General features: G+C 51.2%; 1 protein-coding gene across 1 annotated transcript in view; it reads left to right on the top strand.

Moving 5' to 3' along the window:
- Positions 1-14,940, top strand: part of EPB41L4A (erythrocyte membrane protein band 4.1 like 4A) — a gene marked incomplete at its 5' end in the record, with an annotated part of 306,715 nt that overhangs the window by 247,525 nt on the left and 44,250 nt on the right. Inside the window, 3 exons of the mRNA XM_006146888.3 lie at positions 4,230-4,320; positions 6,821-6,904; positions 9,159-9,269. Coding sequence (XP_006146950.1) covers positions 4,230-4,320; positions 6,821-6,904; positions 9,159-9,269 — 286 coding nt within the window. The remainder of the gene's footprint in view (positions 1-4,229; positions 4,321-6,820; positions 6,905-9,158; positions 9,270-14,940) is intronic.

Raw genomic sequence — 14,940 nt, 5'->3', positions numbered from 1 at the left:
CTGAGTGCTCCCCGTGAGTGCTCTCCCCGCATGCTCCCTGTGAGTGAGTGCTCTCCCTGAGTGCTCCCCGTGAGTGCTCTCCCCGCATGCTCCCTGTGAGTGAGTGCTCTCCCTGAGTGCTCCCCATGAGTGAGTGCTCTCTTAGTGCTCCCCGTGAGTCAGTGCTTTCCCCGAGTGCTCCCCGTGAGGTTGTGCTCTCCCTGTGCTCCCCGTGAGTCAGTGCTTTCCCCGAGTGCTCCCCGTGAGGTCGTGCTCTCCCTGTATGCTCCCCGTGAGTGAGTGCTCTCCCCGCGTGCTCCCCATGAGTGCTCTCTGAGTGCTCCCCATGAGTGTTCTTCCCGTGTGCTTCCCGTGAGTGCTCTCCCTGTGTCTCCCCGTGAGTGCTCTCCCGAGTGCTCCCTGTAAGTCAGTGCTCTCCCTGCGTTTCCTGCAAGAGTTGGGAGCCGGGCTGCCCAGTCACACGCTCTGGGGTCGTATGTCATGGCCTGAACGCACTACACTCCCCTCAGTGAACACCAGCTCACTGTCTTTGCTGTGAGAGAGCTATAGATTAGATCGAATTACCTACGGTAGTGGATCTCGCTTATGCTAGATCTGATTATGGGACTGTTCTGTTAGTAAGGTAGTACTGACAGTTGAACCTTATTTTGAAAAAGTCTGGTTACACTGTTTGTGTCTGAGAGAGGGTACACACATGACTTTTCCTCCCTGAAGTTCCTTTTTTTTTAAAGAATTATGAAATCTTATTTTTTATTATTATTATTTAATTTGCTATGGAGCATGTGCACTCACCCGAGAGAGAGAGAAAGAGAAAGTGAGAAAGCAAGCTGCCAGGTCCAGGACTCAAACCACTGTAGGTCATGTGGGGGTTCGTTACTGTAACCTCCATGCCACCTGCTGGCCCGACACCTGAAATTCTTCTTGGCAATTAATTTATCTGGCTTTTCATCTTAAGAATTATAATTTGTGGACCAGCAGATGGCATAATGGTTACTTCGCTGGACTCCTACGTTGTTGACCAAGTTTTGAGTCCTGGACCTGGTGGCTTAAACCTGATGCTGGGCGTGTGTGCGTGCGTGCTCAAGATCCTGAGAGGAGAATGGAGGAGAAGGGATTGTGGTGTGGCCATCCTCCCGGGGGGTGATTTCTCCCTTTCTGTCTGTCACTCTCTGTCTCTCTGGTAAGCACATTGCACCCTATAGCAAAAATCTCTCTCAAAAAACATTTTTTTTAATTTGGATATTGTGAAAATAAAAAATATTTTTAAGAAAATACATAGCATAGTTTTCTATTTTAAAATATTCTTCTGTTTTTCATCTACTTGGATATTAATATTTGAAAGATTTGGATGGGAGGAAACTAAGTGAAAGCGATTAAGCAACCTTACTTTCCCCTGAGAAAAACCGACCAGTCTAAAGAGATGAGGATTGGGAGAGACGGGTTTCTTCAGCTGTTCCCGGCGCTGCGGCTAGGGATGCTCACTTGGCTCTTTTTCGACTGGCTTCATTGACCTTGGGTGTTGGCTCCTCCGCTGTCCCCTCTCCACAGCCTGGGACAGCATCCCTCTTGCATGAAGGCCCCATCATTCAGATTGCAGATTCCCATACTTGCTGAGGACACCACCACATTGGAATGCAGTGTATTAGGAGCGCTTGAAAACGCGAGGACTTGGGACCAGCAGTTAGCATAATGGCTATGTCACTGGACTCTCATGTAGTCGACCGCAGTTCGAGTCCTGGACCCGGTGGCTTAAAGCTCACGCCGGGTACGTGTGCGTGTGTGCCCAAGATCCCGAGAGGAGAATGGAGGAGAAGGGATTGCGGGTGACCATCCCCCCTGGGGGGTGATTTCTTGCTTTCTGTCTGTCTCTGTCTGGCGAGCGCACGCGCCCTATAGCGAAAACCTCTCCCTCCGCCAAAAAAAGAGAAAATGTGAGGACCCTCTGGCCAGGACACAGATGAGTGATCCCTCCTCCCGCTGCCTGGCCACGCACTTCCAGCTCCACACGTGGGGAGCAGCTCTGTGCGGGGCTGTGCCGAGAGCCCGAGGGTCTGCCCCTGCGGTCCTGCTGTGACGTCCTGGAGCAGTGACTCTGACGGTGACTGACCACTGCCGGTGTTTACGCTGCACAGTTCAGGGACGCTGGCTGTGCCCATTTATTGCGCCTGGTGACATTTACCCAGTGATTTTTCTTTTTTCTTTTCTCTTGGAACTGGATTGGACATTAGCTAACTCGCAGGGCCATGTAGATCTTTGCGTTTCAGGATTCCAGAATAGGAGCGAAGGTAAGATAGTCTGTGTCCGTTTCCGTGGAGTCCTGGGTGTTGGAAGTCTCCTCTGTGCGGAGTGAGTATTAGTGAGCGTCTTTCCTGGTGGATAGCCAGGTGTGCACTCAGGCTGCTCTGGAGAACGGCCAACTCTGGGTGCTCAGATGCCCACCTGTCTCTCAGCCTTGGCTTCCCTGGGAGGGCGACTTCTCTTGGTTGGCTGTCAGGTGACCTCATCATTGGTCATCCTTTCACTTGTCTCTGAGCAGTCCGTGTCTCCCCGGTAACCCTTAGTGTAGACCGACTGTGGACCTGTGCGTGGGTGTGGAAGGGAGGCAGATGGCAGGCGGAGCGTCCTGGTGGTTCTGAACCACGTCTCTGGAGCCAGACTGCTTTGTTTCAGAGCTGGTCTCCTTGCTCCCGTGGGGCCTTTGGAAAGGCCTATTTTCGTTGTCTTTAAAAATGATAAAAATAGGGACCAGCAGTTGGCGTAATGGTTAGGTTACTGGACTCCCATGAGATCGACCACAGTTCAAATCACAGACCCGGTGGCTTAAAATTCACACCGGGCTCATGTGCATATGTACCCAAAATATGGAGAGGAGAATGGAGGAGACGGGATGGCGGTGTGGCCGTCCCCTGTGGGTGATTTCTCACTCTCTTGTTGAGCGCACACACCCTATAGCAAAAATCTCTCTTTAAAAAAAAAAGAGGTAAACTGTTGAGACCAGGTGGCATAGTGGTTACATTGCCGGACTCCCACATGGCTGGCCGTGGTTTGAGTCCTGGACTCAGTGGCTTGAAAGGCACGTCAGACACATGCACGTGCGTGCCCAAGATCCCATGAGGAGAATGGAGGAGAAGGGACTGCTGTGTGGCATTCCCCCTAGGGGGCGATATCTCACTTTCTCTCTCACTGTCTCTGTTTCTCTCTCTGGCAAGTGTATGCTAAGGCAAAAGCCTCTCAAGAGAAAACTGGGAAAGTATTAGTATCTACTCAATAGGGTTGTTTTGAGAATTGCTTGAGTAAACCGATATGAAGTGCTCGGAGCGGCGTCTGACGTGCAGTACGTGCTCAGTGAGATGAAGGTCGTTACTGTTACAGACCCAGCTCCCGACTCAGACTCCCAGAGCGTGTGTCAGCTGTGCTCTGGACTCTGGGGCTCTAAGAATGGGCAGCCCTGCAGGAGCCTCTCTGAGGAGCGCACACCTGCTCCGCCCACAGACCCAAGGGAACGAGGACTGGCTTTCTCTGCGCATGGAACCTGCCTTCTTGGGTAGGGGGTGGGGGGTGGGGTGGACCCTAGAGAAGAGGAGACTGCACTGCCACCAAGCCCACACACCGTGGCCCTCCGAGGCCTGCCCGGCCTTCTGATAGTGATTTCCAGCACTGCGTCTGCCAGGGCTCCCCCTGCTGGCCCATGCGGCCTGGGTGCAAGTCTGTGGAATATCGGCTTTTGAAATTCAGTTTGGGAGCTTTGGGGTATTTGCATAAAAGTGCATTTGAAGACTTTGTGTGTTTGTGAGTTGGGACATTTCTAGGTCTGATTACTTTTTTTAGTTTGGTTTCCAATAGTGTGCTGTTTGCATTTCACATCACGGCTATCCGGGACTGTTGCCTGCGTTTTATACTCCAATACGTGTGCTCAACAGCTCAGCATCTGTGACAGTCTGAAGTGAAGAATGTTCATGACCCAGGGACGGAATTAAATCTTAGCAGCTCGACAGTCGTAGCCCAGACCCTGGGGACATTGCCAAGTAGAGGGTTTAGTGTGTGTCAGAAGAGAGGTACCTCAGACTTGCTGGGTGATTCGTTATTTATTTGAAGCTATAATTTGTCGAGATAAAGTGGCATGGTGTCCCCCAAATTGCGTTTTAAATAACTTGTGTTCTCGTTCCCTCTTGTCACTCTGTCTCCTCTCTCCCTCCGCCTTCCCTGCCCTCCTCCTCCTTTGCTCCTAGGGTTAAACAGCGTAAATCAGATAACTGCGAACGTGGAAAATGGAGACCACGAAGGAACGGCTAAAGTCCTTGCACCCTCCCCGATGAAAAGGTCAGTGCGGCTAACGGAGCAGAGCCCAAGGGCGTGCTGTCGTGAAGGCGCGCTTCCCGTCGGCAAGGTTAAGACTCTTTGACTTGGATAATTGAGGAGAACTTATCTGAGGGTTCCAGTGGGCGGTCTCGGGGCCACCGGGTACTGCAGAGTGCCGGCGAGCTCTGCCACCCCAGGGCATGCCTCTCATTTGAAGCGAGTGTGTCTGCCGGCTCGGCATGGTGACCACAGTCTGTCGCCGCGTCCTGGCAGCAGTGTGAAAGGTCCTTGTGATGTTCCAAGGGGCTTGGGAGACAGAGTAGAAGGCTTTCACGTTTAACGCCCTGTGCTCACTACAGAGACGCACTGACCTGTGACCCTGGGAGGAGGGCTGAGGCTGTGGCGGGGTCGCCGTCTCGGGAGTCAGGCATGGCCTCCGTATCAGTTTCCCCAGCGGCAGTCCCGCGTGGAAAACCTCCTCTTTCTGTATTACAGAATCGCTTCCTCGAGAGGTCAGCCTCGTTCTCTGTGGAGACACTGTCTCAGGGTCGCTTCTGCCTGTCCCCATGTAGACACATCAGCCCAGCTCGCTGCACGGAGGCCCGTGTACACGGCGTCCTCAGGGAGACGCCTACACGCAGACGGGCAGCCTGCACAGGCTTCTCTAGTCATCCTCTCGCTCATCTCTTAGCAAATAACGGCATCTTATTCAGCCGGATTGTGGCATCTTTGAAGAATGTAGTTTGTGATTTCCCAGCGAGAGCCCTGACTCGCGGGGGTCTCAGGATGGGGACGCTCCCCCAGCGTTAGGCCGACCTCCTTAGTCCAGCTCCAGCACGTCTGCCTCACGGGCTCTCTCTCGGAAAAGGCGAGCCCTTGCCCTGGACAGGCGCAGGTGCCTGTCCCCGAGCCCGCTGGCCGCGTGCACAGTGTCGTCTGTGCAGGGTGCCCGCAGGGAGAGCGTCTGAGATGAGCTCCGAGCCCTCCAGAGCGCAGAGGCCCAGTCCCCGTGGCCGCCACGCTCCTGCTGATGGGGGTTACCGAAGGCTGTCGAACGCCCACTCGGCCTGGATGAGAAGTGGTTTCGGGAGTGGCGGCAGTTAACGTGCCACCGGATTTCACCATTCTTTACTTTTCAACGGCTCTTTCCATTTTAATTCTCAAGCTTCCTTTTTTTTTTTTATAAGAGATTTTTGCCAGAGGGCACATGCACTCTCTAGAAAGACAGAAAGAGAAAGAAAGAGAGAAAGTGAGAAATTATCCCCAAGGGGGGATGGCCGACCCACAACCCCTTCTCCCCTCAGAATCTTGGGCACGCATGCACCTGCGCCGCATGTGGTTTTCAAGCTGCAGGGTCTGGGACTCAGACCGCGGTCAGCCGTGTGGGATCCAGCCCCCTGCTGGCCCCCTCAGTTTCCCTTCGTTTTTCTCACTTTTTCTTTGTGATTTGTTAGACACATGCTTGGTATAGTTATACTAAAGATCCACCATATTTATTATTTTTCCTCATTTTAAAAGGTAAGCTTTTACTTGGGGAGCTTGACCTTGAGAAGATTTTTTTAACTTTTATTAAAATAGTTTCTTGTTCATATTTGAAGCCCACCTCCTGAGGCCATGGGTTATATTCCTTTGTCAGATGCATGATCTCATAGGTGTGTCCTGCTAGACATTAACATGTCGGGTACACGTTTATTTCATGTCTTTCTGAAATGACCCATGGTTCTCCTCTCTGATCTTCATTGTGAAGAACTCTGCAATGACCATATTCCAGGACAGGTCTAGAGAGGGTTCCTCCGAAGGCCAGGACTGTAAGTGGCTTAGGAGTTAAGCAGTGCGCGCTCTCTCTCTCTCTCTCTCTGAAGCTAAGACTGCCGAGGAAGTGAGACAGGACACACCCCCTCTCCCATTGTGACCGTGGGCTGCAGTGGATCCCTTCCTCTGTCTCCCGGTGTGCTTCTATAATGATGTGTTGGGATCGAGTAATAACCCAGCTGTGTTTACACTAGGCAGGAAGGTGATACTAGGTCAGGAAGTAGCATCTGAAAGTCACTCTGCCTTGGAAGCATAAAGCCACTACATGGCGGAAGCTGGGAAAGGCCGGCTCAGGTGTCAGGAATCTGCCAGGGCCGGCCGACCTGCCCTGCTCAGCGCAGGGGCCAGAGCTGGTCCATGGCCACTGCCGTGTGGAGGGAGCCTGGCTGCCCTTCTCCTCGGCCTGGCTCTGTCCTTGGCGGGAGGTTGCCCTGGTGTGCTAGCCTGCGGACTCCGGAATGATCCCTAACAGTCAGGGACCTGGTTTCTGTGGCTGGCAGTGTCTAGAACCAGCAGGGGGAGGGAGGGGACCCACAGGCACTTGCTGGGTCTTTTGGACCTCACGTTCATCGCGGAATGGTTGTGGGCATAGATACATACTCACACATTTCCACATTCATTGCATCGTCTTACTGAAGCGTGTGAGTTAACTTTCTTTTATTTTCTAGCTAATGAGTTTTCCATGCTTTTTTTGTTTTTTCAATTAAAGCTTTAAGAAAGCAAAGAATGAAAACAGCCCTGATACCCAAAGAAGCAAATCTCACGCGCCGTGGGAAGAGAACGGCCCCCAGAGGTAAGGACTGTGCTGTAGGAAGCCGAGCAGGAGAGGGCCGGCAGGTGCAGCTCGGTGAACAGAGGGGTCTGCGGCTGCGGGGCTGCGGGCTGGCAGAGAAGAGGCCGGCCCTGGACCAGCGTGACTGGGGCCTTTCTGAAGAGGAAGTCAATGGGCATTTCTTACTGGAGGCTTTTTCCTGGAAGGGCACAAGGGAAAACTCGCGTGTGTAGGGAGTCACCTGAAGTGCTACTGCGGCAGTGTAGGCTGTGAGAATAGTCTCTGAAAATGCAGAAATGACCTGTTTCCAGTCATGGCATCCATCCTGTAGTTCTTATAAAAACCGTATTCGAAATGATAGCTGGGAAAGTGCTGCTCAAAGACCTCTATTCCTAAAAACTAAGCACATCGTGAGTCGCTGCCGTTCCCAACTATTAATAGCGACCCGGTGGCAGGCCTCACCGCAGCTGCCTGGCTGTGCAGCCATGGGGTTCCAGATGCGACTCTTCAGGGGTTCAAGTTCCAGCTCTGCTGCCTCCTACCACTTTACTCCAGCTTTTTAATTAAGTATTCCGTATTTCCATCATTTTTTTCCTGTTAATTGAATCTAATAATTTTACTTCAGTGCTGAGGGTTGCTGTGAAGATTTTTCTTTCTTTCTTTTTTTAAATTTGTTACAGGGCACATATGTACACAGAAAGAGAAAATGAGAAGTAACCCCCAGGGGATGGCCATGCCTAGTCCCTTCTCTATTCTCCTGTCAGGATTTTGGGCATACACAGGCTTGGCGTGTTTTTTTTTCTCCTGTCAGGATTTTGGGCATACACAGGCCTGGCGTGTGTTTTTAAGTTGTTTTTTTTTTTTTTGGGGAGGGTTTTGGTTTGTTTGTTTTTTTGTTTGCCATAGGGTGCGTGCGCACACCAGACAGACAGAGAGAGACAGAGAGACAGAAAGCAAGAAATCACCCCCTGGGGGAATGGCCACGCCACAATCCCTTCTCCTTTCTCCACTCGGGATTTTCGGCATGCACACACATGTGGCCAGCATGTTTAAGCCACTGAGGCCGGAACTGCGGTCAACTGCATGGGAGTCCAGCAACATAGCATTAGGCGAACTGCTGGTCCCTCCAGGCCTGGCGTGTTTTTCAAGCCCAACTTAAAGGTGGAGTGGTGGTGAAGATGGCTGGATCCCACATGGCCAACCAAGCAGCTCATACCCCAAACCTGGTAGCTTAAGAAACATGCTGAGTGTGGGCCAACAGGTGGCGTAGTGGTTAAGGTGCTGAATTCCTACATGGCTGACTACTGTTCGAGTCCTGGACCCAGAGGCTTGAAACTCACTCGGGGTGCGTGTGCACATGTGCCCCAAATGCCATGAGAAGAATGGAGGAGAAGGGATTGGGGGGTGGCTACCCCCAGTTTCTCAGTTTCTTTCTTTCACTCATTATCTCCAGGGAGCTCATGGGCCCTAGAGCAAAAATTTTTCTCAAAACAAAATAAAACATGCTTGGTGTGTGTGCGTGTGCACCCAAACTCTAAGAAGGAGAGTGGAGGAGAAGGGATTGTGGCGTGGGCATCCTCCCAGGGGATGATTTCTCACTTTCCCTTTCTCTGTCTCTCCCTGTGGAGCACACATACTCTGGCAAAACAAACAAACAAACAAAAATCCAAAACAAAATCCTTAGTCAGTGTGTAGCATGTGATAGTTTCATCGTTAAGTATGAATTCTTGGTATCATTCATGTGGATTCTTTTCTTTTTCCTTTTTTTTTGGGGGGGGGAGAGGGTTTTTTGCTATAGGGCATGTGCGCTCACCAGAAGGAGAGAGACAGAGAGACAGAAAGCGAGAAATCACCCCCCAGGAGGGATGGCCACACCGCAATCCCTTCTCCTCTATTCTCCTCTCAGGATCTTGGGCACGCATGCACACACGCCTGGGAGAGTTTAAGCCACCCAGTCTGGGACTCAAACTGCAGTTGACAACGTGGTAATCCAGCGACATAGCCATTACACCAACTGCTGGTCCCCCATGTGTGTTCTTTTCTTACTGTTGAAGGCCAATGAGACAAACAAACCTTTACTGCAATATAGACTTTTCTGGTCTGATTCGCTATAACTTACCTCCCTTTTCTTTCCATAAATGTTGCCGGCACAGAGAACCATGGGTCCGCGTTTCCCCGAGAACCCCCGTGCAGTTGTGAATGGGCCGAGATGTGCGTTGGGGACTTTGCCCCCTGCACCCCCGGGCACTCACTGACCATGCCTCTTTCTCCCCAGTGGCCTCTACAACTCCCCCAATGACCGCACAAAGTCACCAAAGTTCCCCTACACACGTCGCCGAAACCCCTCCTGCGGCAGCGACGACTCCGTGCAGCCGGTGAGGAGAAGGTGAGCTGGATGCAGCCCTCCGTGGCGCTGGGGCCCAGGCCTGTTTTATAGCGGGGTTCTCGTCATACTGTCACTGTTGGTCCAGCCCGCAGAGCAGGATGTGTCTTCTTTTTGATATACAGAAAGCCAGATCCTGAAGCATTTAGAGAATGGCCAGGGTTTAGAGAATCATTTCATGTAGTATTGATAGGAGCTTGCTTTCTGTGTTTTAATTGACAAGTTATAAAATATGTGTATAACGGATACTAACAATACATACCATGTAGCGTGCTATTCCATAGCATAGTGGTGTACATTGCTATTATAAAACGATAGAATATGTGAAACATTTTTACCTGGCGACAAAACCACATTTAAAGATAAGCCTTCTTGGCTGGGGCTGAGGGCCCTGCTGTCCAGACTGTTGTTGTTGAGAAGTTGGAGTCAAACCCCTTCAGAGCGGGCCAGCGGGTGGCATGGAGGTTGAGGTGCAGGATCCCATGTGGCCAGCTGTGGTTCCGATCCCAGATGCGGCAGCTTGAAAGTCACACTGAGTGCGTATGTATGCACGCCCAGAATCCCAAGAGGAGACTAGAGGAGAAAGAACTGCAGTGTGGCCGTCCCCCCAGGGGGTGATTTCTCACTTTTTCTCTCTTTCTGGAGAGTGCACAAGCCCTGTAGCAAAACTTAAACCAAACCTAACCAAATCCCTTGCAAAGCACAGAGAAAATGAAGCCTGTTACACTTCCCTAGCAGGTCAGAGTGTTCATGTGATTATACTCGTGTATGTATGCTTCAGTTTTTAAAGAGTTCTCTTGCAGTGGCCAGCAGGCGGCACAGTGATTAAAGCTAGACTCCCACATGGCTGACCGTAGTTTGAGTCCTGGGCCTGGCAGCTTGAAAATCATGCCGAGGGCCTGTGTACGATTGCCCAAAATCCCCGGAGGAAAATGGAGGAGAAGGGATTGCAGTGTGGCCATCCCCTCTCACTGTCTCTGTCCACCCAGCACCCTAACCACTATGCCACCTGTGCCCCATGGTCTGATCTTTAAACCTGAACTAGTAGTGCATTTTGTCAGTCCTCCTTAAGTAAAGTAATTGCATGTGTTGAGCAGATAGTCATTTTTATTTCAATGCATTTATCAAGTTTCTCTAAAGTATACCAAAGTTTACATTTTCCCCCAAACTAATTGTTTGAAATAGCTGGAAGCATGTACACCCCAAATCCAGACTTACTGACTTCTCTGCCACATTTTCTTCTGGCGTCCCTGTGAAGCTCAGAACTGGGGACGGAGGGTCCAGGGTTCTCTCAATGGCACGGTGCAGGGAAAGGCGATTTTAGCTTGCCGGGAAGAGGACCCTTTCCCCTAAGCAGCGACAGAGCCTGCTGTCCGGGTCTGTCTTTACTGGGCACGTGTGTTCTGAGCAGACCAGCCCTTGCTGCGTGCTGTCATGGAGGGGCTGAGGCGTGTTCTTGTTTGCTCCCTGCAAATATCCCTGCCCTGGCCGGTCTCCTCCTGTTTTTATACACGTTTACCTGCCCCTGGCACAGATCCCTGCACTCCTGGATTGACTCTGGCATGTAAACCAAACGTTGTCATCACCTCAAGGACTCAAATTGAATGACAGGGAATTCTCTGCAGCTGTGGAGGCCAGGATAAGGTATTTGGCAAAAGATAGCAACGTTTCCTCTTTTGCCAGTTACTTGTCAGGAGCTGGATACAAGCTATGTAACTCTGGCCAAGCCTAGAACAGTGGTCCTTAATGTTCTTGGAATCCCCTGAACACCTCATCAAATGCTGGATCGATTCCCTAGGGGAATAAAGGTACACTTTAAAATCCATTTAAACATTCCCATGTCATTTTCAAGGTTCATGGAGACCCTGAAACTTGCTTGTGTAAACATTTCTACTCTGCAAGGAGAAAGCCAGCGTGTTTTCTAGCAGTGCAGTGTATTTTTGCCCTGCAGCGTCTCTCTCTGCTGAAGACCGTTCTGGAGTGCCTGCTGTGTGCCGGGTGGTGTGTTACACAGCAGGAGGCGGGTTAGGACAGAAGTACAGGAGGCATACCAGTATGGACAGGGACAGCTGGACTGTCAGAGGGTACATACAGAAGGTGATGAGGTGCTTAGGGCAATTTTTTTTTTTTTTTTGGAGAGGTTTTTGCTATTGGGCGTGTGCACTCGCCAGACAGACAGAGACAGAGAGAGACAGACAGAAAGCAGGAAATCACCCCCCAGGGGGGATGGCCACGCCGCAATCCCTTCTCCTCCATTCTCCTCTCGGGATCTTGGGCACGCACGCACACGCGCCCAGCGTGAGTTTTAAGCCACCGGGTCCAGGACTCGAACCGTGGTCGACTACGTGGGAGTCCAGCAACATAGCCATTACGCTAACTGCTGGTCCCCTTGGGGCAATTTTTAAAAAATCTTTTTTATTGATACTTAGCGTGCAAGTAAAAAGTACACGTATGTTAAGTTTAGCTGCTCGATAGGTTTTTACAAACCAAACTCCTGTGTATCTGGCAGTATTCTGGGAAATGTGCCGAATGACTGAGCCGAGGAGGTTTTCTGTATAAGCCGGGGTCTGCGGCAAAGCAGACGAGCAGACCCACTCCAGGTGCAGGGAGCGTGTGCAGACCTTGGGACGGAAAGGGGACGGAGTACACTGATGGAGAGAGGGCAGGCCAGTGGGGTTCAGGCTCTGAGAATGGACTGAACCGTCAGGACGGAGCCTGGAGGGAGCTGGCGCCAGACCCGAACGCCCACGTGAGATTTGTTCAGGCTTTTGTTCTGTAGACTGATGGTTTTTTCCAAGGGATCTCATTCGTGTTGGGTCAGGTGAGCCTTGCAGTCCATGGAGAAATGGGGAAAGAGGCTGGCTGTGGATGTGGACAGAGCAGGCAGAAGGCCGTATTAGGAGTCTCAGTGGTGGGGACAGAGTTGGACCAAGCAGCGATGTGGAGGCAGGAGAAGTGGGTGGTTTCGAGAGTTGTCGGGGGTCTCAGCAGGACTGGAAGGGGCCAAGGAGGCCAGTGTCAGGAAGGAGACCCGGGCGTACCCAGCTGTGTGAGCTCAGGGGCCATGCAGGCTCACAGGGAGCTGCAGCACATCCCAGGCCTCCCAGCTGCACTCCAAGTTCTTCCTGGGATACTGGGTCCGTGGAACTCCCACGAAGTCCAGAGGCAGGATTCACGTGGTTTTTTGGATATCAATCAGGGGCTAGACTAGCTGTCCGCCTGAATATAAATGTCTTAGATATTAGAAATACACCATAGTGATAAGATGGTCTGTTAGTACAGATAGAAGACAAAGCCGGTGAGAGCTGTGAGGAACTCCAGCCTTTGGTGGTCTGGTTGGAGAAGATTAGCTGGTAAAGGAGGCCCAGAAATTACAGACATGGTAAAAATCAAGAGAAATGCAAATCCGTTGATCGCACAGTGCTAAACACCGCACTTATGTATCCTGGGCGTGGTACTAGAGAGCCCTGATGTGAGAAACGGACAGGTGTGGGCCAGCAGCTGGCCTGGTGGTTAATGCTCTGGATCCCACATGGCTGACTCTGAGGTTCGAGGCCCAGACCTGGTGGCCTGAACAATATCCCAGTGCGTGTGTGTGCATGCCCAGAACCTTGACAGGAGAATGGAGGAACAGGGTCTGTGGTGACCCTTCCCCCTGGGGGATGCTTTCTCACTTTATCTCTCTTTCTCTCTCTCCAAGGAGTGCATGCAGCTGATAGCGAAAAATGTAAAACAAACAAACAAGCAGACAGTATGTTCAGCTGTGCAGTTTGAGTCCTGGACCCAGTGGCTTGAAAAACATGCCAGGTGCATGTACACATGTGCCCAAAATCCCGAGAGGAGAACGGAGGAGAAGGGATTGTGGTGTGGCCGTCACGATCACCCTGGGGATGATTGCTCACTGTTTCTGTTCGGGTATCCCTGTGTGTGTGTGTGTCTTTCTCACTCTCTCTCTCTCTCTCTTCAGTGAGCACACACATTCTGTAGCAAACTTGAAAAAAAAAAAGAGTTGGTGAATAAGAGGTCTTAGAGTTTAGTGTACAGAATTTAAACTAGTCAAAAGGAAGTTTGGAAAACAAACTTGAGATCTTCCCCAAAATAGGACAACAGCAGCAGCAGAAACAAATATATGGAAATAAGGATAATAAAATTATTTAGTATTCAATTAATAAAATTTCTTTCTTTTCTTTTTTTTTTTTTTTTGGAGGGGGTTTTGCTATAGGGCACGTGCACTTGCCAGAAAGAAAGAGAGACAGAAAGAGAGGGGGGGATGGCCACGCCACAATCCCTTCTCCTCCATTCTCCTCTTGGGATCTTGGGCACACATGCACACATGCCCGGCGTGAGTTTAAGCCACGGGGTCGGGGACTCAAACCGCAGTCGACTACATGGGAGTCCAGCGATGCAGCCATTACGCCAACTGCTGGTTCCTCAATTAGTGAAATTTCTACGGAAGAAAAAGAACAGAAGAAAATATAGGAAACTATTAAAGAAGCAGTACAAGAATATACCGTAGAACTAAAGGGTGTGATTTCCATAGAGAAGAGCCCAGTGAGTTTTGGTGTACCAGGCTGAGAAGTTCGATCTGTACCAGAGTGTGTCCCCTTTACATTTCAGAGCAGTACAGTCTAAGGGGGTTTTAAAGACTTGAGTAGGAGGGGGATAAAGGATAGGGGAAAATACCCATGCACAAACAGTGACCACTCAGAACGCATTGGGTCACTTGACGGCAGTACTGGAGAAAGAAGACACGGTCCTGAGAGATTATTTTAAATTTAGAGTTCGAGATCAGCTGAACTATTATATGTCTAGAGTAAAGGCATTTTCAGAAATGTGATGTCTGAAACACACACACACACGCCCGCCATGCAGATTTATGTGTGTGTGTGTATTTATTATATAGCAAATATGTGTACAGGTGTGTGTGTGCGCATAGCAAATACATATATACACACGTGTACCTGCCATGCAGACTCTTTATTAATAGCTGGAAGATATGCTTCCTCGAACCAAGACAAACCACAGTTCCCAGAAACGTGGGCCCAAAGGCGTGCCCTGGACGGTGGGGAAGGGGTTAGTCAGAATGCCACCTGTGTAGCCGGGAGGGCAGAGGGCACCGGGCTCCGAGAGGGACGTGAGTGGCCTCGCGATCACTCGAGCACCCACGCGTGCCGGGGAGTTCAGCGGCCCTCAGGGCTTGGGCGAGGAGTTAGCGCCACGTCAGAGAACCGCGTAAGTGAAACGTGTGTGGCAAAGCAGGCAGTCGTCCTCAGGAGATTAAGCACCTACCGAAGAAAGGAGCGGTGGACCTGGAACATGGTTGAGATCATCTGGGAGCTGTGCTCCCGTAATTGTGTTAGTGCCAGCCACTCCGAATGTGATGTAAGTATCGAGACCACACGCTGACGTGGTGGCCTCTGAGAACCACGTCCGCCCCAACTGGAGTGGGTCGGCACGGGTGGTGGACGTAGGGGAGGGGAGGGAGCATGGGGCACAGGCTGGCTCTCAGGACGTTCGGCTCTGACGGAGACAGGGCCGGAGATGTGCAGGTGGAGGTAGGGGTGTTTAGGGAGCGCAGCCCTGACGGTGTTGAAGCTGATGAAGGAGCTTGGCAGGAGGGCAAGTGGAGCATCCGTGAGAAGGGGCCAGGCGGCTAGGGGGAGGCCCCGAGGCC

The sequence above is a fragment of the Tupaia chinensis genome, unplaced genomic scaffold, assembly GCF_000334495.1.
Source record: "Tupaia chinensis unplaced genomic scaffold, TupChi_1.0 Scaffold000195_1, whole genome shotgun sequence".
Classification (NCBI taxonomy): domain Eukaryota; kingdom Metazoa; phylum Chordata; class Mammalia; order Scandentia; family Tupaiidae; genus Tupaia; species Tupaia belangeri.
The sequence above is the reverse complement of the archived record's forward strand: the minus strand, read 5'-3'. Positions and strand labels throughout refer to the sequence as shown.